General features: G+C 44.2%; 1 protein-coding gene across 2 annotated transcripts in view; it reads left to right on the top strand.

The window, feature by feature from the left end:
* Positions 1-6,436: 6,436 nt before the first annotated feature.
* Positions 6,437-26,074, top strand: part of ssbp4 (single stranded DNA binding protein 4) — a 52,897-nt gene continuing 33,259 nt past the window's right edge. For both annotated transcript variants that reach the window (XM_088393877.1, XM_088393878.1), the window contains exons 1-4: positions 6,437-6,607; positions 14,279-14,351; positions 16,505-16,566; positions 21,637-21,721. In XM_088393877.1, the coding sequence (XP_088250003.1) occupies positions 6,552-6,607; positions 14,279-14,351; positions 16,505-16,566; positions 21,637-21,721 (276 nt within the window). In that variant the 5' untranslated portion in view covers positions 6,437-6,551. The remainder of the gene's footprint in view (positions 6,608-14,278; positions 14,352-16,504; positions 16,567-21,636; positions 21,722-26,074) is intronic.

The following is a 26,074-nucleotide window of genomic DNA, read 5'->3' as shown; positions in this document are numbered from 1 at the left end:
AAAATGAGTCATGCAATATTCAAATTGCATTTAGGCTCTCTCACTTAGGGTGTGTGTGTCCATCTCCAAATTAACCATACATGCACATGTGTGTGTGTGTGAGAGTGTGGTCGAGAGCGTGCGTGCCATCTGCTGTGGTGTCGAGACGCTTAACGGCAAACAAAGGACACAATGCAAATAATGTAAATAGCCTTCTTGGTTGTCTCCATGACACAAGTCACCGTTATCCATTTGTGTGTGCGTGTGTGTGTGTGTGCGAGAGACAATAACGTGTGTATGCTAATAAGAAGGCACACATGGATATGTAGGTCACGCCTGTCGAGTTTCCGCCCATTCCTTGTACACGCGTGTGCACATGTGGCGACACACACACACACACAGACCGGTTTTCATCTTGTCATGCTTACTTTTTAGACTTTCCATTCCCCAGGTGTCCCATGACACCTTCAAAAAAATAAAATAAATAAAAGAAGGTACAATCTCCACAACGGATTGGCGCGGCGCTGAGACTAAAGCTTCACCGAATCCATTTTGGAGATATTCTCCAACGTGCGGTTTAAAGCAGAAGTGCCGGAGCTCTTCTCAGGAGGTGCTCAAGGGCAACAAAGCAGATAAACTCGCGTAATTCCTCAAATAGTGAGCCCCGGGCGTTTTACATGTCGTCTTCCTTTGATTGGGAGAGAGAGAATTGTTACATTTGTGCTATAATCGGCATGGGGGAAAAGGAGCAGCATTGAATTGAAGCAAAAAAGCCGTCTATAATAGTTTTTTTTTTCTTAAAAAGAGGCTAGAATGGATGAATGATATTTTCATTAATTTAGGGTTCGGGTCAAGAAGTGCAACATAAAACAAACTTTTTCCAGTGTACAATATTTTCCTCTAAAAACTGTGATTACTTGAGGTCAATTATAGTGGTGTTGAAGAAACACAATAACTCCAGTAGCTCCGTCCTAATCGGCTGGCAAGACAGGCAGCTCTATATTTATCATCCCACCGCCGACTATTTTCAGAGCTTCAAACAGGCGGCAAACCTCATGCAAATGTCTCCCGTTTTTGGCTCCCACGACATGGTGGCTACGCGCCGTTCAGCAGGCGGAGGTGCGAGGAACGGGGTTAGAATGGCCGCTTGGAGTGTTATTATTCAAGCGGCTGAGCATCCGCCCTCCCTTGCCTCGCTGACAATCACCACTCAGACACACACATCCAGCCATCATGTCCGCTTTTGTCCCCTCGGTGACCCCCGTCCATGCATCAGGCGTGACGGAGGAAACAAAGCGAAACATCACTGAGACTCGCGCCGGTACATTTGAGTTACTTCGGGAGCGTCAAACTCGTTTTTGTCGTGGGCCGCATCGTAGTCTTCGGAGGGCCATGATGACTTATATACAGTACATGTTACGCAACAAATTGATGAATAATTTGTTTTGAAATCAGAGACTAGTAAAACTATTTTTTTTTTAAAATGGTGCCTTTGAGACTTCCCCATTTCACTATTTTGGGGGGTAAATGGTAGTTTTCTTGATGATTAGGATTGTATTTTTATTTTTGTACTTGATTGTATTTTTGGTCTCATGCAGACTCACAGTCAACTGCTGTTAAATGACAAAAAACAAAGTGTGACTGAAGTTGGCTGAGCCACTAACTACTTCCACAACGGCGCAGCCTCACCTTGCTCAGATCCGCCGTCCAGGTCAGTCCCTTATTTGATCATCTTACAGCAATTGTATTGAAAACACACTTCACTTTCAATGTAGTCAAGGTTTTGTGTCGTGAACAATCTTCACAGCGGTACCAATTCCACCTCTTGTAGAGCACAGCAGAGTAGACGACGGCATATCCCCCCCCCCTGACTCCCTGGTGTGACAACCCCCATTAGCCCGTCTGTTTAAAAATCCCCTTCCCCCTACCCTCTTCCACACACACATGCACGGACCCCTCAGGGCAGACTGGGGTCACAGGGCTATGTCGTGCACTAGGATGTGTGGGAGCAGTGCCAACAATAAATGTAGACCCGTATACAGTGAGGAATTGCCGAGCGCTAAATTGTAGTCTGTGGACATTTTTCCATATACCCGCACAGTGTTGGCAAGCGCTCGGGCGTAGCTTTACTGTCGGTACCGCCGAGTCGTGTTTTTGGCACGCCGATGATGCAATTTCCACAAGCTTCCTCCTCCCTTCTTATCGAGCCGAGTAGAAAGTGACAGGAGGTAGCGGGGTACCGCAAAGCCTGTTAGCCAGACAGCTAGCGGGCCGCTGTCACCTCGCCTGCAAACGGCGACGTGGTAATTTCACTCAGTGTGAGCACAGCAAAGGCAATATGTCGCGGTGGCCGCTGAAGGAAGCGGAGACGATGGCGGGGTGGAGCGTGCCGGATAAATGGAAGGGAAGGGTGGCGGGAGAGGAGGGAGAGCGGCATCAAACGAAACCATATGTTTCACCGCTAGCGCTTGTCGCCGTTTGCGGTCGCCGTCTAATACCAAACAGGATGCGGCAACCCAGACGTTATCCCCCCCCCCCTCCCTGTCCGTCGTCACGGTTAGCAGTCAGTGAGGACGAGGATGTGGCGATGACATTCCAGCCGTGCTTGGGCTGGATCAATGATGGAGGAAATTCCTCCTTCGAAAACAGCCATCCACTATTTCATGTTACTCGTTTTCCTTTTAGCATAGAGGTTAGCATGTTTTTCCTCTACGAAGGCCTAGCATCTTTCTTGTGCCATTTGAATTTTATTTTCAAACAGGTCTAATGTTTTCTTTCCATTCACTTGACTGCATCTTTTAAAGATCAGAATAACGAGCTCATTTCACTGCGGTTTCTAATTCCGGTGTTGGGTTTTTATATTAGTCTTTTTGTCAGCACCCGCGTAGTGGTCTGCCACGCTCGCTGATGGATTTCCTCCAAACTGCTGAGCACTTTGACCCAACCGGGGCCATAAAGAAGCTTTTGAGTCGATGAAGGCCCCATGCTACCTCCCCCCCTTTTCTTGCCGTCTGTCCCGCCTAAGTCAAGATGTGGAGGTGAAAAGCAAAGATGGAGAGAGCGCGAGGAGAAGAGGGGGAGGTAAGCCCAACACGGGCCAAGGCTGACTCAACGGGCTTGGAGGGGCTGCTTTGTTATTGCCTGTTTTGGAGTTGCGTGATTCTCTTTTTCTGGAGCAATAATTCCAGGTCTTTCACCACGCACACACATGGACTCAAACCATGAGTTCAACATGCATTACTTGCCGAATTAGTCAAGCTGTGATCAATTTGGATTTGGCTTGAAGGAGAATGTCAAACGGGGGGAATTCCTCTGCCGCTCGAAAATTGCGGCTCATTGTGTTTTTCTTTTCCGCGCAAGGCTGGATGTCCGGGTGGAGTCGAGACCCAACGGGGGTGCCTGGCATCTGACTTCATCGGCGCTAAAGCCGTTGCGTAACAGGGGGGTGGGGGGGGGGGGGAGGACTTTGGCTCCGCAGATCAGAATGAAGTAAAGCGGGCGTGACAATCATGTCTTTGTCGTTTGACGCGGTGAAGCAGCATGTGGCTCATCACCTGACGTTATTTTTGTGCTTCCGAGTTGAGTAAACAGCAACATTCGGAGACCTCAAACATGCACGGTATATTATCGACTGAGTAAAAGTCACGTCGAGCAATCCGTGGCGTATTAACGCTCGTATCCCGTCGTCAAATACAGCCCCGTTGGCTTTTTGTTTTTTTTTTTGTTTACAATCGTGTTCCGCAAAAACCATGTCCCACTTTGCTACTCGGCGAGCGTGATGAGTCAAGCCTGCTTGTGCCGCGCTCTCCATTTGAATAGAAAGTAATGAATAAAAAGTGAGTCACTCGGTTATTATCATCAGATTTAACGCCCACAGTGTACAAGTGAAAATCAATACACGGTCTTATAATGCACTTTTTTTTCCCCTCCACTCCTCTCAAAACGCCTCTTTGAACAGACACGGTAGACATTTCGAAGGCATAGGTCAATAACCGCTAGAAATTGTTTTCCCGCGTCCAATGATCCGCGTCAACATCGACGGCAGGGCCCGCACGTGTGCGGCCGAGGCCCGCTTGATAAAGAGGTGCGACAGGTCGAGTGACAGTGTGATGGCCATGAGTCCGCCGGCGTCACGTCAGCTGAACCCTGTGTGGGTCAACGCGTTTCACGTGTGAGCCCTAAATGGAATCCGGCAGCGTGAGGGACTGAGGTTCAGCACGGAGCGGTGCGTCAAGTATTTTCCCTGCCTCGCTAACGTCCTAGCGCAATCGCTATGTGATCATATTAGCAATATTACATGACTTGCTACATTTTTACTGCAGTAACTTTGGATTTGCTTGTGTGATGTTCTTAATTGTTAATTTGGCTTCGTCATGGTTTGCGTCGACCAATCAGCTGGCTTCAGCCACTCGTGTCATGTCCAGGTGTATCTTGAAGTCTCAACAGTTTGTATTTAGTTCCTTGTTTTGTTGTTACTTCAAAAGTTGCTTTTGGAATTGGTTGATTTAGTATTTGGATTGTCGTTTTGCATTATTTGTATTTTTGCTTTGCGTTTCTGGTTCCCTGCGCTTTGGGTCGCTTGAACGCTAAAGTTAACTTGAGACTTGAACTTAAGTGACTTACTCCCGCCTCTGCAGTTCAAGTTTTTTTTCTCCCCCTTCTTGTGTGTGTACGCTCACATTTTATAAATCGGTACGTGAGTACTCCAGTTAAATACAAGAATGAGGTGGGGGGGGGCATTTTGATAGAGAGCGTGCATAATACGAAACACGCCACCCGTGTTTACGCTCAACACGGCCTTGAGTACAAGCTACGCGCACGTCGGCAACACCGAAGTAGAAAATAAGTAGAACATAAAAATCGATACGGCACCACATTCTCCATCACTCGGTTTCACGGGTTAAAGCGCTTGATGCAAGACATCTGCTTCACTGTAAAGTCTCACTGAGTGCGTGTGTGTGTACCCCCAAGGCCTCAGAGCGCCACATAAAACTTGAAAGTGTGTGTGTTTGTGTGTGTGTGAGAGAGCGATGAATATTCATATACAATATGTGCACATGGAATCTAAAGTATGCTTTTTAAGTTCTGGAAAATAATCACAATGGAACCTCCAAAGTGGAACAAGTAGTTCCGTGACGCTGGTTGATGTCATTTATTATTTTCCCCTCTCCCATATAGGAAACAATGTAAAGCGCATTAATGCTGTTCCTGGGTCATCGTCTTACAAACTTTATTAAAAACTATTAACAGTACAAGTTTTAAGGAACATTTTATCAATCCACAGTCTCAACATAGTCGTCCGTTTTCTTGCTGCCCTCATTCTCCTCTCGGATGATGAAAACTAATTTAGCTTACTCGTTTGAAAATTGCAATTCATGGAGGAACTGATCTGACTTCGTGGAAAGGAAATGACATAACACTCAGGGATTGCCATGTTCAAAGAATTCTAACAATCTGCAGGAATCACAGCAAGGAAAGAAGGGCGCAAGCCCGAACCCGCAGTGTCTTATCAGTCAGATGGCGCTGTGTCGAGATATGTAATTCACCTCCAGCTGATAGAAGCACGGGATTACTCTGGCAAACTTTTGTCAAGTGAGAGGAGCTCAAGTGGACTGGCTTTCTGCTCCCCGCTGTTTTTGACTTAGCTTTGGGTTCCATGCACACGACATGTCACTTGTGCATCTGGTTGAATAAAAAAAAAAATCCCAAATTAGCTAAGCGAGCTTCGATCTTGACCAAAATAAATATTTCTACTAATTTTCAATGGGAAATGCGGTAAGCTTGGTCATATAGCAAAATAAACTTGTGTATTTAAGTTGCACTGTATTTCTCAATGCTCACATCATGTTCATAGATAAATATTGATTCTAAACTGCTCCATATGATGTAAGCTTCACAGTTGGATGTTATTATAAAGCATTTTTAAAAGTATTGACGGTCACTATAATTGCTTCATGATCGTGGTGATATTAAGAGATGGATTAAGTCCGATTAAATCCCCTACTGAGGGCTCAAGTACCAAATGGAAGGATTGCCACAGCCTTTTATTGATCTAATAACAGTTTTGATTGACAGTATTTCACAACATGCTTTAAATTGTGATTTACCGTGACATGTTACGGAGTAAATTGTGGGAAACTATTAAAAAAAACATTCCAGATTCCCTCCTGTTCCTGAGGTCAATAAACAACAACAAAAAACAAAACGTGTGCGTTTCCCTTTAAGAAGCCCCCACCGCGCGCTCAGCAGAGGGAGGAAGTGCAGGACTGCGGAACAGCTGAGGAGGAGGAGGGAGGGCGGGGAGGGGGGTTGGCGAAATCCAGCCGATGACGGTTTCAAGTTCCCCCGATAGAAACTGTGCCTGATTTGTGGCCAATGTTGGAGATGTAAAAAAAATAAAAAGTGAGCGAGAAAGAGAGGGAGGAGGGAGCGAGGGAGAAAGGGAGGGGAGGGGAGGGAGGGAAGAAGGGGGAGGAAAACACTGAAGGGGTAGCTATGGAGATGGAGCGTTTTCCTGGCTGCTTTCTTTGACAGGTGTTGAGTGGGGCAAAAGTCTTAAAACAGAATCCAGCATGTACGCCAAAGGTAAAGGAGCCGTGGTCCCTTCCGACAGCCAAGCGCGAGAAAAGTAAGTCCGAGTGTTTTCTTTTACACCTCTCGCGTTTTCTTAAGGCTGCTTTTACCTGCACGCACCGCCGATGTGAACTTTCTCCAACTAGCTTCCGTCACTGTGAATTGACCATGTTTTAACGCGCGCCTTCGAGCGCTTTAAAGGTGCACGCGGTCAACTTTTCACTTTTTCCAACGGACTTCCTGACCGCGTTTTTTTTTGTTGTAAAGTTCGCTCGCGGTGCTTGCTTGCTTGCTCTCGCCGGAGAACTGAGCCTGCCTTGCGGGAGCTCACGTGCGAGCTGCACGGAGGAGTCAAAAGTTTTTGTCCCGGTAAACTTTTCAGACGCAGTTTTGCGACTTAACGGTGCGTTTTTGCAAGGCAACCGGGCAGACTTTTTGTCGGGAAAACTGGACCAACCTCGCGGGGTTCCGGTGGCTTATCGTGCGCTCAAATCACGGAGGTGTGCTTTGAAAAGCCACTCGCATCACTCTCTTGTTCTTTTTTAAATTACTCGTTGGCTGCAGAAACTTGAGGGAAATGCAACGTGAAGCTCCCGTTAATTGCATTGTGCCACTTTTTTTTTTTGCACAAGAAACATGAAGATCAGTGGGGTTCATTCATTTTTCACCAGGGTGGGCAACCTATGGGCTGTGGGCCATCTGGAGCCAGTCAGAACAGCAGAAGAAAACACTTTTTAAGACACAAACTCTCCACTGTGTCCTTCAAGTATAGACACAAATAAAAATGAAGAATAAGTCCAAAAAAATGACATTTGTGATGCAAAAGGTTTTGCAAGATTCATTTGATTGTAATACATGTCATTCAACATGTGTGCCCAGACTCTGGAGACACATTTCTTTTAAAAACAGAAAGAACATCAAGTTTGTGTCTCATAAATTCCTGCTTTAATACATTGTGCGATGCATGGATGGCTCCTTCTGGTGTGCACCCGTTGGCCACCAGGGGTCAGTATAATAAAACCTGTACAAAAATGCATACATGAAGAAGACGGTCACATCAGCCCAGTTAGCTGCAGTAAGTCTTTTTTTTTGCAGAGGATAAAGAATATATGCCTGTGAGTAGTGTTACTTTGTCTACATGTTGTTGCTACAATATTAGTGTTAAAAAATCTGTTGCTTGACAATGTTGGTGCTAGTTTCCTTAGCTTGTACAAGGAGTTACGCATTGTATGTTAGCATTAAGGTAGATGTTTGCTTCCTCTCTGGGACCCCAAGTTACAAGATGCTTTGCAAAGTACAAATACATTTTCATCAATGGCACCACATCTGTGTCACGGTTGCCCTCTGAGTGATGATCAGTCATGGACGCTTTTCAGTATCATTTTCCAAATGGCAGCTGCAATGAATTATCTTTTTTTACCAGCATACTTGATGGACATCAGGTTTACAGGAGGTCCCTAGTTTACGACGGAGTTCTGCTCCTACTGTGGTGAGGGTCACGCAGCGCAGTCGTTGATTACTAACCTACCATAATGCAATGGTAAAGTGATAATTCATTTAAAGTATAAAGCAGTTTGTCATTTGAGAAATATCTCATGGCGCTGTGCAAATTACTTCATTCTGTGCTGTTTATAAACTCAAAATGGTGCTGTAAATATTTATTTGTAAAACACTTCTAGGCTAAAAATCTGAAAGAATTAATTGGAAACAGTAAGAATGGTTTAACGTGCTGTGCCTTCTTGGGCGGCGTGATGACGTTTTCCCACGCCGCTGAGCCAACTTGTTGATTGTTTCCTGTTTGTAACCTCAAAAAGAGTGTTTTTGTTTTATATATTATTAGATATATTTTTTTATGTATGCATTAGAGGTTCAGCATTTATAAATGGCGATGGGAATTTTTTATTCTCTGCTATTTGCTGAACACCAATTTGCTGTTTGTGAAGAAAACGCTTTGGTATCATCTTGGGGCCAAGGGACTCTATTGAAGTGATGAGATTTGGTCAAGGCATTGCCTTGTCTCATAAAAAAAGGGGGCTTTGGTATCTTCTGGCATCTTTAAGCCATTACAAACCTTTTAAAGTGTGTTTCAATTACTCACATATTTTTGCTTGGTCCCTATAATGAAGAAGAAAAAAATATATATATACACAAAGTACTCTATAGTAATTCTAGTATTGTTGTAATTGGTGCAGACGACTGCTCCAGTAAACATCAAGACAAGCACTTCCTCTCATAATGGATGTGTTGCTTTGTCAGGTCTGACATTGCATCATCCTGCTCTGACTTGATGTGTGGGCATTTAGTCCACACGCATCCCAGGTGGCCCTTCGAACAGCAGGCATGAAGTGACCCTTGAACCCACGTATGATGCCTTAATATACAAATGACGTGAGCAGACGCCATGGGTGCGTTGACACCTGTTTTTTCCGTCTATGCCCCCCCCCTCCACCTGAACACAATAGATTAATTGTCGGCTGAGATATCTTCTGGTCATGAATCAGCTCGCATGTTGTGGTCGAACCGCTGCCGTCTTTGAAACGATTGTGTAGGAGGAGGATTAATAATTCAGCTCATTAGGAATTCACGGAGAGGCGGCGACATGAATGTTACTGTAACGGGTAACAAAATTGTCGGATTTTCCGTTGTCGTTTGTGGTTTTGCCTTCAGATCAGCTGCGTTATATGCAAAATATCATAATAAATAACACGTTTGCTAAATTTCCATCCTCGTTAATGCTGGTGAGTGACGTGGGTGCCGGCGAATGACTCTGTAGAATTGGCTGTTGGGTGCTCAGGTTAGTGGCTGACTGTTAACTTTTTTTTTAAAGTTAGCCAATCTTAATTCGCCTGTGTGTGAAAGTGCTTATTTTGTGTTTAGTTGTGTGTGTGTGTGCTTCTTGCCCTCTCCGCCCTCACCTGTCTTGTCACCCTAACCTGCCCTGCAGGGCCGACACATGTTCCCTTGTAAGCGCGTCGTTGAATTAGCTGCTATTTACATATTCATACGGCTCTTTACATATTCACATATTGTAAAGGGGGCGCCAGCGGGCAGACAATTGAACAAGACTGATGTCACCTGTTTCCCCAGATACAAATGACGGGGAGCCTTGAACTCCAGGTCCGAGTCTCCAATTCGTTTTTAATACCTACCGTCAATAGTTAAAGCCCAAAATGGATTTACCTCCCCATAGGGAGCTATGTATTATATTACTGTTGTACATTTATTATTTTTATGAAAACCTGGAGGGCAGATTTGAAATCAGCGCTAAAATCCAACTCAAGAAAGTTTGCGTTGGAAATTTTAGCGGATCCAAACCGCTGACATTCAGAACTGTGAGGCAGATGTGGAAACCGCTAGGCCACCGTGCCGCCTCTCCCGCATTTAATTAAATTAAAGCCAGCACAAGCCGTTCAGGGGCTTTTGTATTAATATCACCTCATTGTTCCATCACTGGTAACTCTTTGAAATGCGCGCCGATGAATTTTGCGTCTTAATTAACGCTTCCGCACTCACTGATATCCTCGATAGCGATCAAACGTCTTCATTCTGTTTGTTTACAGACATGCTCTCGTGTGATTTGGAGATTTGTTTGGCCTAAAAGATCTTCAAGTGTAAAGTTAATCAGTTTGTTTCTTTACACCAACCCCCCCCCCTGCTCCTCCTCCTCTAGCTCCGCCCACGTATTTACATGCCGTTTAATGGTGGGGGGATCTTCAGGTTTTCAATGCGCCGTTTTGACTCGGCACAGATGGCGCCGCCATCTGCATTTTAGCCTTTTGAAGACGGCATAAAGAGCTGCACAGGAACAAGAGAAAACATTGCTGGAAAAGGGGAAAGGAACCCTTGATTTAGCCCCGGCACCCCTTCGGCTGACTGCCACGGTGTCGGGGAAATGACAACAGTCAATTAATGCCGCCGCTCGTCAGCCGCCGCCGCTGCCGGTGCACGCGCGTGTCAGATTGTATCACTTGAAGTAAAGCACACCGTGTAAATATTGGATCTTTGGCTCTCAAGTTATGAATCAGTTTGACATCAGTGCACCGAAGGCCACCAGTGTTGTTCTATTAGACAAATGCAGAGCTGCTACTAAAGTGCATTTAGTGGGCCTAATAAGCAATTTTGTGGAATTTTGTCCATTGTGTGGAATTGATTATTGATTAGTTTTGCCTTTGAGCAGTTGAGCGCACTTTGTGTTTACTTTTACTCAAGTGCGGAGTTGGAAGAACAACATGAGGTCAGCTATGGGAATTTGACCCCTGCTATTTGTGGCCGATAGATAAAATTCAAATTAATGCTCGTTGAAATGCATTGGAGAAAAAAAAATGTTTTGGAAATATTTCTCTCAACTTTCAGTCTGTTTTGTTTTTATATTCCATTTTTTCCTCCATAACTTTTACTCTTATAACATTACTGCTATTGGCTAATAATTATCCATAATTTTTGTGTTGTAAAATTCAGACATTTTGCTATTTTTCTTAACATTGTGCTTTATTTTGGCAACATTACAACTATAGTCATGTGACATTATGACTTTTTCATGTAACTTTTTTTCTGCTATTTAATTCTCATAACTTTTCTCATACTATTTTTATTCTCGCAATTTTCCAACCAACTTTTTCTTTTAATAGTCAAACTTTTTCTTCGTCAATATTTAAACTTTATTCTTGCAATATTGTGATTTAATTTCTGCAATTACAACTTTATTCTTGCTATTTCACGACTATAATATTTTTTTCCCTCCACAACATTACGACTTTTTTGTCTTGTAATTTTACGACTTCATTCCCGTCGCATTTTCCCCTTCATAATATTCCAAATATTTTACATCTTTTTTTTCCCCCCCTGTCTCATCATTTTATTAATACTCCTCAGCTCATCAGCTGCTGTGGGAGCTCTTGACTGAAACAGACATTTATGGCGATATAATCTCCCGCTAATCATTCTAACCGCTTTGTCTGTCTCTCCGGTGTGTTGATGATAAACAGATGAACAAAATGACGGGGCACTTTTTTTTTTTTTTTTTTGCAGGTGTTCTTCCGTCGCACGACAGACGCGCGTGTTTGCCGCCTTATTGACACTGATTTGTTTTGACAAAGGGAGTGCCGTAACAAAGCCGAGCAAATATAAACAGCGTGTGCGGTGGGAATAAGCTTTAGCGGGCACGCTTCACTGTATCACAGCATCCACGTCGCTCAGGCGCCTTCAACTGCTCCATCCATACTTCTCTTATACGACCATCATGAATAATTAATATTCCGGAAATAATATTTTGCGATTTTATGTGGCTACAATTGGCGGGTACGGTTTAAATTATGCATGCGACACATCTTTAGTCCTTTTTTTTTTTTTTTTTTTCTCCCCCTGAAAGATAATACTGCCTGTGAAACAGAGGTGCTTAATCCCTCCTTTTGCCAGCACACCTCAACTCACCCTTCTCCAACTCCAACTGCTGAATTATTGAAACAAAGACACGAAAGTTCATTTGCTAACTGTCTACGCTTTAACCGCTAAGCATGGCTGAGAAGCTCTTGTCTCTGGAGGCGAGTCGTGGAAAGGGAACGTGAGGACGGGGCAGCCCGAGGGGGGCTGCATGTCAGGTGTGTTTTCAGGGGACCAGGTAGTTCTTGATGTGTGGTCCAGGAACAAAAGCGTGACTTGGGTTAGTGATGTCGTTTGGATCTTAGGAGTGGAGCTCGTATCGACTTAGTGTCTTTGTTGGCATTGGCATACAGTGGAATGGTGGACATGATCAGACCTTCAATTTGTTCATCATTTAAAGCAAATTATGTCAGCGCCATCAAATCTTTAGTAGTAGGCAATGTTTTAAGTGACACGTTAATTGTATGGTTGATGCGATTAGTCAAGAAGTTGACAACTTTAATTATGTAGTTGATACGATTAGTCAACAAGTTGACAACTTAACTACTTCACATTTGATGTTGACTCATCGCATATTTTTAGAAATGTCTTTTTTGCTAATTGTCTTTGTGGATCAAAATGTCTGACCGATAAGGTGACACTGTTTTCACACTACAAAAATCAGATAATCATGGAAGAGCATAGCAGCTAGCTTTAGCTATTTCAAGCAAAAATTGAATTCTATTTTGTCACCAAAAAGTTGTCTATTAATAAACCAATCAAGAGCACAATAGAAAAAATACTTTTTCCTGTTTTTTTTAATTTTTTTTGTAATGACTGAATTTAATTACATTACAGTACATATGTTGCCTTTTTGGATCAATATTTGCTATCTGTCAAAGTGGTCCAGCACCGTGGCATTGTTTCATTTTTGTATACCGAGGTCTAGCTGTAATTTTGTGGTCGCATAGAATGATGGGATCCGACCCCCGCCTGTGTATGAAATGATCTCTGACAAAAGTCACACATTGAAACTTATCCAATCTGAGTTGCTTCGCCACCGCTGTCTATCTCTCAGAACGGCCAGATCATACAATCAACATGTTCCTCATGCGCTTTCCCGCCTCGTCTCCCTGAGTGGCGTGTGTTATTAGCGCCGGGTTCACCGGGAAGCCATTCCAGCGTTCCTTCTCCTCATCGGAAGGAGGAGGCTACGACCTTGAGATTCCCTCCGACACCATCTCCTCCACCACCTCCTCACGTCTCCTTCATCAGTCAGCCTGACAAAATGTCTTCAACCTCTGTCTGCTTACACTTACCGCATCTGACTGCGCTCCCAACCCGAATGAGGGGCTCTAAATAATATATCGCCGCCGGAGCAGGTGCCCATCGCCGGGGCATCGAAACCCTCAGATCACATCGGGCCTCGCCATGAAACTTTCATCGCTACAATCCTCACGCGGGTAACCGTTCGATCCCACAGACGAGAACGATTCACAGGTTAAAACAACCTCGGATATGTTCTTGACCCACTTCCATATCTCCATTCAAGAAACAATATCTAAAATAGTCCTCACATGCTTTCAACTCATTACAACTCTTTCCCAATAGCCAGGAATGATTCATATAGCTGTCCAAACAATTAACAAGTCATTACGTTGCCTTTAAGGACTACTTTATCGACAAACTAGACCTCCAGGTATACTATAAGTAGCTATAAACAATAACATCTTCTCTTTGAAGAGCATAGAACGACAGCCTTCGGTTCTCTAATAATACAACGCTTTAGTCCTTATGGCAGCCGATGAGACGGGCCCCCCTCCCAATATGCTCCAAGCCTCGTTTGCGCTCCTTCTGCTGGAACCAATGTGCTCACAAAGTGCTTTCCAGTATCCATCTCCGAATATGTTGCCTTCGCACCTCTCAGTCATGGAAGTCCAATTCCGCGCTTATATCGTCTTATTGAGACTCGGTCACGTACGTCACTCCGATGTAGCAGGAAGTTTTTTTTTTTTGCGTGTGAATGCAGTGTTGATATCTGGTACTTGACTGCGCTCTTCACGCCGCTCCGCATTGTTGTGCTCGCATCCTCGACAGCGGCGTTCCGCACGCCGCAGGGACGTGGCCGAGTGCCACCGAGGCTCTTTGGCTCGGAGCTGGAGAGCTTTACGGCGCGCATTTACAACCCCATCCGTCGTGTATGTTATCTTTATACTGTAAAATCGTGGTTATCCCGCCGTCCTATTGCAAGGATGATTCGGCTCAGTCGTGTTTGGGCCATTTGAATGCATCATCGAGAAATAATGTGGTCACTTGAACAAAATAAGAATAAATAAAAAAAAACACTTCTTTTCTTTGTGTTTTGCAGGTTAGCTTTATACGTGTATGAGTATTTGCTTCATGTTGGCGCACAGAAATCAGCACAGACCTTCCTATCAGAGGTAAGACTTCACTCTCACGTCATGCATAATGTAAACACGTTGTTCACAGAGACTTGAAGTCTTGCGTAATATTTTTTTCCAAATATTCTCCTTCAAAATGGCACCTAATACCAGGGACGGGAAGCGATAAGAATTCAGTATTTCCGATTTCATAATTGATAGAATCCGATTCCTCAATCCATTTTTTGAAATAAATAAATGAATACATTTATTTTAAATGGATTCGTATCGAGTGAAGGAATGCAATGATACACTTTAATATCTAAAACTTTCCACATACTTTATATCCACGATGCACATTCATCATCATAAGTGAAGAATAGCATCAGCAAGCAAAAAGTCATTCATAGGAAAAGCTAAAAATGCTCAAAATGTTTGTTACGCAAACGCGCGGCGAGCTTTGTTTTCATTCACAATGCTCCCTCGACTCCTTGTTAATTTCAGATAATGTAAACATGGCGTCGGTTCAGCTTCTTGATATGATTACCCGCCCTTCATTATTAGGCCTAATTTGTTATAAACGCTGCGTAATTAGATCACTTTGACGCGTCGTAAGCGTGCGTTGTTGCTCGTTTTGTCCTAAGACATTTCAGATTCCACACGTCCTATACTCCAAAAATCTAAAAAAAAAAACACTTTCATTCGTCCATTGTATTTAATTTTCCCCGTCCGCTTTGCCGCTTTGATGTAGACATCTCAAACGGCGCACGTATTTGGATTACGCCGACAGTCGAGCGTACGTGCGAGTAAAAGCAACGGCTTGACCTTTCACCGCGACCCCCCCGTTCATGCAGTTGTAGCAGGAGCACATAAAGTGAGTGGAGTATTAGACAAATGGTTGCGAAAAGATACACTCTGTCAGCCATCTGTATTCATCAGTGTTCACTTACCAGGTTTACACTCCGGCTCGTCATGAATCACCAGAGAGAGCTACGTTTATTCCCTCCACCCCTCCCCTCCCTGTTTTACTTTTCACTTGCTTTTCATGACTGAAGCGGAAGTCGCTCAAACCCAAACAAAACACTAAACGTCCATTTACCGACTCTTTGACCTGGATGATAGCTTGGCGGGTCGTTGAGAAAAAAAAAAAAAAACATGGCTAAAAAAGGACATCGTTGTCGGCGTGAAGGTAAAAGTCGGAGGGAGGGAACGTTTAACATTTTACGTATAAGTAGATGATGACAGTAAGTTTTTTTTTGCATTGGAACTTATTATATGGAGAAAATAATCACACAGGGAACACAATATGTGCATTTTGTGTATCTGTTGTTGCCTCTTTCCTACACAAACTGAGATGTTCAAAGCGACCTTTGTCGCTAGGTGGTCTCTAATAAGATCACTATCGCCTCGACTCTCAATTAACCTTTGGTCCTCTCACCTGTACGAGTTCACATTCCCCAAGTTCTTGGCGGGACTTGAGGCACGATTTGGAACAGTTGAATGCTGTTTTCCATCAGCCCCATTTTATTCACAGTTTGTTGTTTAAAAGAAATGCAAAAACCGTATCGATTATTTTTTCTGGGTCAAATGTTAGATTAGCGCGTGCATGTTTCTCAGTACTCAGTTTGGCACTGTTTTGCGAATCATCTTCCAACTTCCTCCAGATTGTTGCTCGCCAAAAGCCTCCGATCCACTCCCCAGATGCACAAAGAACTCGGGGTCAAAGTTGAGCCTGCCAAATTTCAACCAATTTTCCCGCTAATCAGTGTTGGCTCTGCAGGGACGACGAATTGCTTGGATTCACGGCTCGGGAAGATAAACTAATGGCATTACATGTGATCTTTCTTGCCCCTTGCCACAAATTGGCCCGATGGGTTTTTCACTTCCAATTAGTAGTCACGGGAAAAACGTGAAAACCAAACCACAGGGAGGTTGGTTAGGATCAGTCCAAAAAAAAAATTGACACGGACGAAGGAGGAGAATGAGAGTATTTGGGATGTGACTTCTATTCCAAGTCACAGTGCGTGTTTGGAGCAGGTAGCCCGTCCACTATCGCGCTCTGAATCTTATCTACACGTCCAGATAGCAGCTGGAGTTCTTGCTTCCGTGTGAGCGTTGCGGGGAAAAAAAAAAAAAAGTCTTCTCTGTCTGACCGACTCAAGTTTGACTGACGTTAAAGCAAAGTGAACTCCCATTTCTTGTCTCCCTCTCAGATCCGATGGGAGAAGAACATCACACTCGGGGAACCTCCTGGATTTTTACACTCGTGGTGGTGGTATGTATATTTGGAGATCCTTTCGAATTATGTCAACACACGTTACTACTGTAAGAGCGCTTAGGTGTGTGTGTTTGAGTGGGGAGGGGAGGGGGGGAGTAATTGCAGGGAATGCTAAGTGCATCATCTGACATATGTTTAAGTGCTCCTTACTTTGCCGCCATTCACCTGACTTGACTTGTAAACACTTTCTTTACATGCTCAACGCAGCATTGTCCAATAATGTGACATTATTTTTTTTTTTTCTTCTTTTCTATCCCGCCTCTTTGAACAAATGCGCCGGGTTGGCTAATGCTTCATAAGCAGCGGACAGCGTGTTCTGTTCTGTCTGTCTGTCTGGCTCGGGTCAGTGCGCTTGCAGGCTCGGGCTGTTGTCCTCCAAGCGAGCGAGCAAGAAAGCCGTGTTTCCAGCCGAGCTGAGCTCTATGCAGTTTTTGTGGTGTGTAGGCGAAAGGCTGGTCGTTATGTAATTTTTGAGGCAAGGCCGTACAGTGTGGTCTTCCGATGAAATCAACCCAGAAGAAAATTCTTCTTTGTCTTCCATTCTTGTCCAACTTTACTCCAAAGTGGGAATTTGATGAGCTACGAAAAGGAAGTAGCCAGGAAGGGCCCACGCAAAGGGGAAGGTGGAGTATTGTGAATCCTTAGCGTTAGCTACACGGGGGCAGCGTGAGGCGGAATAAGAGGTTTGACAGGACGGCCATTCACGCTCGTCCCCAAAAGCGCCTCCCGGCGTCGCTTCGTATAGCAAACGTGCCGCTTCGGTCATTCATCGTGTTTGGGCCTCAGTGTGTGTTGTCATTGTCGAGCGTGTTGACACGGCTCATAATGGTCTTTAAAGAGGTCCGCTTTGCTCAGCCGGACGGTGGTAGCAACCAAAGGCAAATATACAGAGTGTTTGAACGGCCTCGCATTCCCCAAACCCCGGGCGGTGGAGAGGAGGCCGATGATTAGCCGGGTAGGCCTGTGGTGTAAACGACATGGCTAAGGGGCGTCTGTCTGGCCCGCGCAGCACGTGGACACCAAGGACCGACGAGGGGGAGGAGGCGGGATCCCGGGGGTTGTCGGCGGGGTCCGCCCATTGGACACCAACCCCCCCCCCTGAAGTCCTCTCCTCTCGCAAACCTCCCCCAAAACAAAAGCTCCAGATGGTAGGAAAGCCACCAACCTTCCACATGCCCCCCACCGCCCCCTCGCAACCTTTGTCTGGAGGCCTGTCCTTTGTTTGCGGAAGAGAGACCCCCGAATGGATTAACTCTTTGCATTTCAGCCTCTTTTGTGTTAAACAGGCAAATCTAAGACCCCGACCCCGCTGTCACCCTGGCCCCACCCCCACCCTCAGCCTTCGCCTCCTCAGCACCTTACTACTTCTGTGGATGCTTCCTGTTAAGATGGCGTGGGGGCTGCTTTCGAATGCGACCGAGGAAGAGAGCGGGGAGGTGTTGGGGCTTCTTTTAGTGGGGGGTCACTCATCCACATCTGTTGTTATGGGCGGGAGGATAAAGAAAAGCCTCAGTGAAGGGCTGCAGGTGTTGATTGTGTCATTAGCTCCTTCCCCATTGGCCGCTGCTAGTTGTCTCCTCTTTATCCTCAAATCGATTGCTTTAACCAGTTTTCACTGGATGGCGGCTGAATTCTAAACCCCCCTCTGAACATCATAACAATATTATGGCCTTCTTGTTCTTCTTAGATGTGGTTTTTGCTTGGAAACATTGGGATTAGCAGAAAGTGGTATTGCTAAGCTAGCAAGGTCGTGACATCCGTTATGTACGGGCGTGGAACCCTTGGATGAACATGTAACTTAAGTATGAACAAACCAAATAATTGTCCGTTTTTGGCTAGTCCTGCTAGCTGCCCGTTAGCTAGCCACTAGCCAAAGTAGCAGACAGGATTATGCTTCAGACCTGCCAAGCTGTGTGCGTCTGGCTTTGTTTACATGCCTTATTATAGTGCAAAAGCCCCATTGTAACTGATGGCTTTGTCAGACCGCAGTTAATTGCAAATAATTATCGTGATGGCATTTAATTTCAGTAATTGTCTTCTTCTGGAAGTCTGGATGCTAATCCCCCTTCCTGCTCTTTTGCCGACATGTTGGTGTTACATTATTTTTTTTCCCCCCTCCCAGCTTTTGTTGCCGATTTGAATAAAGTAATGAAAGACTATCCGTACTTGTTTGCATCACCTTGAAAAGAGAGCGGAAATGCGCCCCGCCCCGCCTCATGCGGCTCAAATAACATCGCTTTACATGCCTTTGTAGCGAAATACGATGGCAAAGATTAGATCATTAGATTGGAATGATTAGATAATTGGATAGAACTTGAACGAGGAAGGGTTCCCTGGACTCCTCATCAAATAGCTGATCGTAATGAACGACAAATGTCGATGTAACGGATCATCTCCATCTATGTGAAGAAAGTAAAATAGGCCTCACATATGTTTGTGGCAAAGCCTGTGTATAACATCTGTATATTCTGGACGGCCGACTTAATGTCACGTATACATTTCGGAGACGGACACTCTCCACGCTTCGCTTTTATGCCAAATGGTACTACATCAAATTAGTTAAATCTGATTGTAAAACTTATATATATGTTCTATATACTGTTTTATCTAAAAAAAAAATACTGTTGACACACCAGAGAATCTGGCAAATATTCCGACCTCAGAGATTCCACTGTACTCACAGAAATCTATTTGTTTCTGATACAGTATGGAGTTGGCTCCTTTTAGGCACTCCTCTAGCCAATCTTCTTTAAACCCACCACTTGAAACATTGTACTTTTCTTCACAATGCAATATAAACCTTCATCTGTGTCTCCTTGAAACACATAGCGAAGGGATACATTCAAGTCTCCAAATAATACCAGCCGAATGAAAGTGTCAGATGATACAGAGACTGACAATGAGATTCCTCAGGTCAGCTGTTCAAATGGTAATACATATCCCGACTTCAGAGGCCAGGAGATCACCCTGCACCTTAAAGCTCCCTCCACAATGTGCTCTTTATTTATTTTTCGGGGGGAACAAACTTGTACCTCTGCGTCCCCCTTTCATTTCCCTCGAGAGCCGATCGGATTTGCGATGGCCGTGTCTCCCTCGCTGCAATTCCTTTAACGCCGACATCGAGATATGATAATGTACACTCATTTTATTGGCATGTGGGACACACGCACACAAATTCGTACACAGAGAATGTGCTCCGTCAAGCTTTGTCTTAGAGGGCACCCTTGTGCTTGCAGAGCGCCTCAGGGCACCAACTCTGTCCTTTCATCTAAAAATACTCTTAACACTTCTATTTTAATTCACATTGTCACAAGTCTGAGAGGTCAGTGCTAAAGGTTGAAGTGTTTTTATTTTTTTTTTATAAATTATTATTATGCTTTTTATTTTTAGAACTTTAATTTTGGCACCGCTTTTTAAATTACCCTCAAATAACATGTCATCAGAATGAATGGAAAGAAGCAGCGTTCAGAAATAAAGAGGAACATCTGAGGTTGAATATAATGTCTTGTAGGAAAGCTACTTGGACTTTGATTTGTCCAAATTTGAGCAATTGCAGTCAAATTGCGGCCATCATAAAACTGTTAACCGCACAAGCAAAATGTTAAAAAGGACACACTTTAGCCATGAAATGTCAAAATGACATTTGTCTGCCAATTTCTATAAGTGAACCTTTTGTAAGAATTACACATTGTGCATCTAAAATAATTGCTTACCTCCGGAAAGTATTGCTAATGTTTTGTTAGCGTCAGTGTTTGCGATGTTATAACTCTTAAAACAGAGATTTGAACACAATTGGTCAAGCAGCACATGTAGACAGATATAACAATACTTACAGTTATATATTCTTTATCCTCTGCAAAGAACAGCAAATATAGAAGCCTCCTGCTGGTCTTTCTTAATCTTCAATATGGTATTTACGTTAAAATTTTTTGGGGAGCCTCACAACCAATTCCCCCCCAGCTCAAGAGTTGAACATTGAAAATCAATTTGACAAGAATGAGACCGACTTACCGGGTACTTGATCTCGGTGTAGTAATTAAGGACCCGTTTAGAGCAAGGACCCTTTCGTGGCCCACAGAGACATTTGGGATTGGTGCTAATGAGCTAATATCGCTCCGGCCGGTTGGACACTAAATAACACGAGCGCATCTGATTGGTCGATATTGTGAGTTGTAAGGGCAAGCATGGAGGGACATTTGGTGACCCTTTTCCGGTGTACTCCATCCATTTTGATTTTTAACGAAAGAACAAGAAATGCAATTCTATCTTATGAATGCATTACAAAGGCAGAACCGAATTTGCCAGTATCGGTGTGTGGTATCGGAGCATGTATCAAGACAGTGCAGACATATGATGCATCTCTCCTAATTTAGTCCAAAATAATGAATTTTGGGAATAATAAAAATGTCAGTTGAATTTAGAGTGTTTGTAGAGTGGCTGTTCTTAAAAAACAAAACAAAAAAAACAACACAAGGTTGAGTGTGTGTTTGTTACGCGTGGTATTACATTAGCTTCGATCACTGTTAAGAAATTAAATTAAATGCTGCATCTAAGCTTTTCTTGTTCCCCGGTGTGCGGAGGAATTGTTTATTTTCAGCTTTATGTCTTATCTTCACCAATTGCCATTTTATTAAGCACGCGATACGATATCAGCCGAGTTTCTTGAATACATTCTGCTTTTTTCTCTCTCTCAACGTGCGTCTGTTTGCATGAAAGCAACACCAAACTCTGATGGCACTTAAGAAATAAGCCCGAGAAGACACTAACAAGAACGTCCCAGCACGGCGGATGATCGTCTTTTATTTTGCCGGCTGTATTAATTTCTTTTTTATGTGCATGTAACAAAAAGGTACAGTGGAGCATGAACCTGCGCCACTTTTGTTTGGTTGTCAAAGTGACACACAAAAGGGGAGAGAGAAAAAAACAAAACAACACAAAGCTTCGATGGATCACAAGCGTTATTGTCGCTTTTGAGTCATCTGCGCACGTGTCGCTATTAGATGACAAAAAGTACATTTGAGCGTGTTTTTCGATGTTTAACAACCGTCTTTTTCCTTGTGTGTGCAGCGTATTCTGGGATCTGTACTGCGCCGCCCCGGACAGGAGGGAGACATGCGAACATTCCAGCGAGGCCAAGGCCTTCCATGATTATGTGAGTCGAGCAAAAACACACCGCAGAAACCCTGTCACTCACTCCAGGGGGTTGGGGGGGGGTTCTCTTGCATTGATATGCGAGGTGCTACAGTTTGCTTTGCTGCGGTTGAGCTGCTGGGTTCTTTTTTTGGGGGAGAAATCTTCCCGCAAGGTGGATGTCTTTAAAAAATGCATCATCTGGGAATGCTGTCTTTTTATTTCATGGAAGAGCCTCAAGAGGTTCCTCTTTGAATAATAGACAATCTTCATGCAGGTCTATCATTTTTCACATGATTAGGTATCTGTGGTTACCCAAATTGTATCTGGATTTAAAAAAAAAAAATGCCAGGATTTTTTTGGGAATTGGAATGTTTGTTGTTATATCTTATATCACCCACCGCAGTTTCGTCTCTGTCTGCATTTCGGGTAATCACACTAGCTCAGGCGCTTTAGCTCCACATTTCCTCCAACGATGACCTCTGAACTCTTGACTCTGAGAGGAAACGTCGTCCTGTGATGAAAGGTCACGCCGCGGCCCGTCTTATTTATTGGTCCACCTAAAGGTCAAGGCGCATAAAGCAGCTGGCTGATCACACAAGCACATTAGCACTCAGACGTATACACAATGCATACGCACATGAAATATGTTTTGCTGGCGGTGGCGAGCAGTGGCGATAAAAGGTCACGACCTCCCACCCCCTTGACCCCGTCATCTTGTGAAGAGGTGCGGTGGTCAATCAGTAACACCTGCACACATAGACACCACATTTGGGTTTATTGTGTTGCCTATTTCAATATGAATATTTCCTTAATTGATTGTTTGGCAAATTAATGAATTTGAAATATATATAGCAATCTTATTTTCATGCATGGGGTTGTTGCGGTAAAATTCTGCATCGCCGGTGTCCCAATACTTTTGCCGCGGCTCCATGTGTTGCGCCACCACGCTTATGAATAGAACAGTTTGCACGCCACACTTGGTAACATGATTAGCATGAGCTCACACGTCGTCAGTCCATGTAAATGAGGCCGTTGAATGGGTCGGCTGCTCGCTTTACCTGAAACGGATTACGGTTTCTATTTTTATGCTTTGCGTTCCTTTCGGGCGCTTTGAGCCCGTAGGCAGTCAAACTCTTGTATCACACTTGACAACCCAACACATTACATTTGTTGTGCATGTCATACTTGTGTGTGTGTGTGTGTGTAGGCGCCAGCTGACACGTTTCTCTCTGTGTGTGTGTGTGTGAGTTGGACCACCATAAGATTAATTACATGGTTAATTAAACCTAGTAGTTAATTAAATCTGACAACTGTGTCTAATTAATCTAAATGCCATATAATTTGCTACACCTTTCTCCAGAGGTAGGCCAGCTGGATACCTGCACGTCAAGGCTTAAACGACGGCCGGGTTGACCCTTCCGCGGGCCTTAAAAAGCTGCGAGTGCATTTGAGCTGAAATGTGGACATTGGAATAAATGCCAGTCGAGAGGAGTTCAAGGATACAAGCGATGATGCTTGAGCTTTGACCCGACTGAAGTTGAGGAAGTCAGGCGAAGAGCGAGTGGGATGGAAGAGGACGAACTAGTTGTTGGCCTTTCGTTTATTTTGCACCGATCCATCTCCAAGGTTAGAAATTAGCCAGCACCTCACGGCTACACGTTTAACTACTTTGTAGCAAATGCTTTAACCTTTAACCCGAGAGTTAGCCCACACGACGGAGGCTATACAAAATTCCCAATTGAGCGCAATTATATTTGACTGACCAGTCCGAGGTTTGCCAAGGCTCGACATTTTGGTCAAGCGTATGTATAATAGCAAACCGGTCATCAGCTAGTGTTCAATTTTCAAGGTTTCACCGGCCAGTAAACAAAACCAAGATGCGTGCACACAGCACTGCGATTGTTTCCTTTTGCACGATGCGGGAGAACCGTCAGGGTCGACGTCGTGTGAATCCCCAGGGTGACAAAGGGTCTGTCTGTCTCTGATTAACTCGAGCTCGCCCGTCCCCGCGGACTTAGCGGCCCGATCAAGCCTCCACTTGCGGCCCCTTGCTGATAACGGCTCCCTTAACCCCCCCCTCCCTCGGATGGCGGAGTGAAACGCAATGCAACTCCCTGGAGTAGTCACGCGCACGCTCCGCTTGGTACATGTGGAAGTTTCATCAAGATTATTTGATGATGGCCAGCACGGTGTTGAAGTGGTTACCACGTTTGCCTCGCTGGAGGTTTGAATCCTGTCTCTGGCCTTCCTGTGAGCCTAATGATGGTACACGTTATAGAAAATGAAGAGGCGCTCCTTTATGGTTTTGTTTTCCGTGTAAAAAAAAAAATATCAACCATGTGCGGCATATGTGACATTTAGTCATTTGTGTCCAGGAATTGATTTGGTTGCTTGGCAACAGTATTTTGGCTCGATTTGACTCTTTTGGAAAGCGTGTCTTGCTCAACCCTGCCCTACTCGTTCCCCCTTTGACGTTTTGGACCCTCCAGTTTGGAAAGATAATGGAATATGAAGTGCTAATCCTCAGATTTGGGGATGGGTTGACAGCTAATCCAGGGGAATGTGCTGGGATTGGAGGCCTGGCCACGCTCCCGGAACCCCTGCAAAGTCCTCATGTTGTCAGGCCATAACAATGCAGCCATGCTGGTATGCAAATGACTACACACACGATGCACAATATTGTTTTAACAAAGGGATTAAAGAGGCATTTCTTTCCGAATTTAAATTGTTCCAATTTCCAATGTGTTTAACTGTCATACGTATGTAGAGAAAGATTTAATTGTTCGTGTTTAATGGCACTCCCAGAGAAGTTTACTGTCAAAATAAAAACACCCCAAAAATTCAAATTGTATGGATTTAACCACATCAATGTGTCTCAAGAAAGTCCACTTAGCTTAATGCTAACAAATAATGCAGAACAGCATAGAGTGGCTAACGACACTAGCATAGGTGTTTCTGTGATATACGTAAGCTTTTAAGCAACAGATATTTGAACACATACTCGTACTCATTTGAAGGTTTTGAATTAAGAGCGTGGTCACGGAACAAATTCAACCTGTATCTCAAAGCACCACCGTACCTCCGTTCAAGTGGCTGCTTTCATCGTGTTAAGTACTGTTGTCTTTCTGTCAATCTGCCTCCATCTTAGTTTTTAATCACTTTCAATTCCCAGAAGAGGACAAAGTCACGTTTTGTACTCCTCTTTTCCGGAATTCTTCAAAAGCGCTTTGATTACGGCAACGTCGACACGAATGATTAAAAGGCACGAAGAAGCCATTTATTCGCACGCACATTAAAGGAGATGGAAGAACGGCGCTCTCCGTGACATTCGCTTATCGTGACGGGACAAACAATCTTTGAGGGAGCGTCGCGCTCGAGACTTGTTGTTGCAGACGTTTCGCTCGGGCTCAGCCAGAGGTCACGACCCCGAACATCTGCGATCCATGCCCATACAAGGTCGGCACCCCGCGGAAGCGTCACGGATTTTACGCTGCGAGTGCGTCACTGACACGACGGCGCGGAGAACTGTCATGATGAGGGCTGAGGTGCAAGGGCATAATCTGATATTAGTGTCTAGAAATAGATGGTTAAGACCTTGTTCGCGTTTGTGGAATCTAATCCTGAAGTAATAATCTATTAAAGAAACAGGAAAAAATATTGGATTTTTTTTTTCTTTGGCCACATGTGAAGCGGGATTTCCTTTTAAGCCTCATCGCTAAATACAAATGCACAGTGCTTTTTTATTAATACTATTATTTTGTGATTATTATTTTAGTTGGTAGAAGCACAACCCATAATGGTGGATAGTATCGTTAGCACTGTGGCTAGCACTGTGGGTCCCCCCCCCCAACTGAAATATGGTTGGATCCCCCAGATGCCAAATCAAATAATTGACTTTTTGGTATTTTAGATTTTTCTGGGGATTTTTTTCCACATTTCCAGCCTTTTGCCTAAAGGGAATATCTAATCAATCTTTATCAGCATTGTCTGAATAATTTTGTGGATTTGTAAAACACACAAAAAAATGTATTTACAGACCCACTGACATCCTTGGCCCCCCCCATGCCCCCTCCCCAAGGAAAAAAAAAAATCCTAGCTCCGGCAGTGCCTTTTGAGTGCATTCGGAAATACTTTGACTGCAACTGGATGGAAGAAACTGAATGTTCTCAACTGCCGTTTCCCTGCCAGTCCCAATGTCAGATTGTGGAGGAGTTGCACCCTCGGGGAGGTCTGCATTGGTGTCACTCAACCCCTCACAGCTCATGTCGTGTTACGCTCCACGTCACGGACGCCGACTTATTCTTCCTCAGGTCCCACATCAGCGAACTGAAGCAGTACGCCAGCCCCTGTAAATTAAGATGAAAAACGATGT

Source organism: Syngnathus floridae, chromosome 13 (genome assembly GCF_059516105.1).
Source record: "Syngnathus floridae isolate MCC-2025c chromosome 13, RoL_Sflo_1.0, whole genome shotgun sequence".
NCBI classification, from domain to species: Eukaryota; Metazoa; Chordata; class Actinopteri; order Syngnathiformes; family Syngnathidae; genus Syngnathus; species Syngnathus floridae.
The sequence above is the reverse complement of the archived record's forward strand: the minus strand, read 5'-3'. Positions and strand labels throughout refer to the sequence as shown.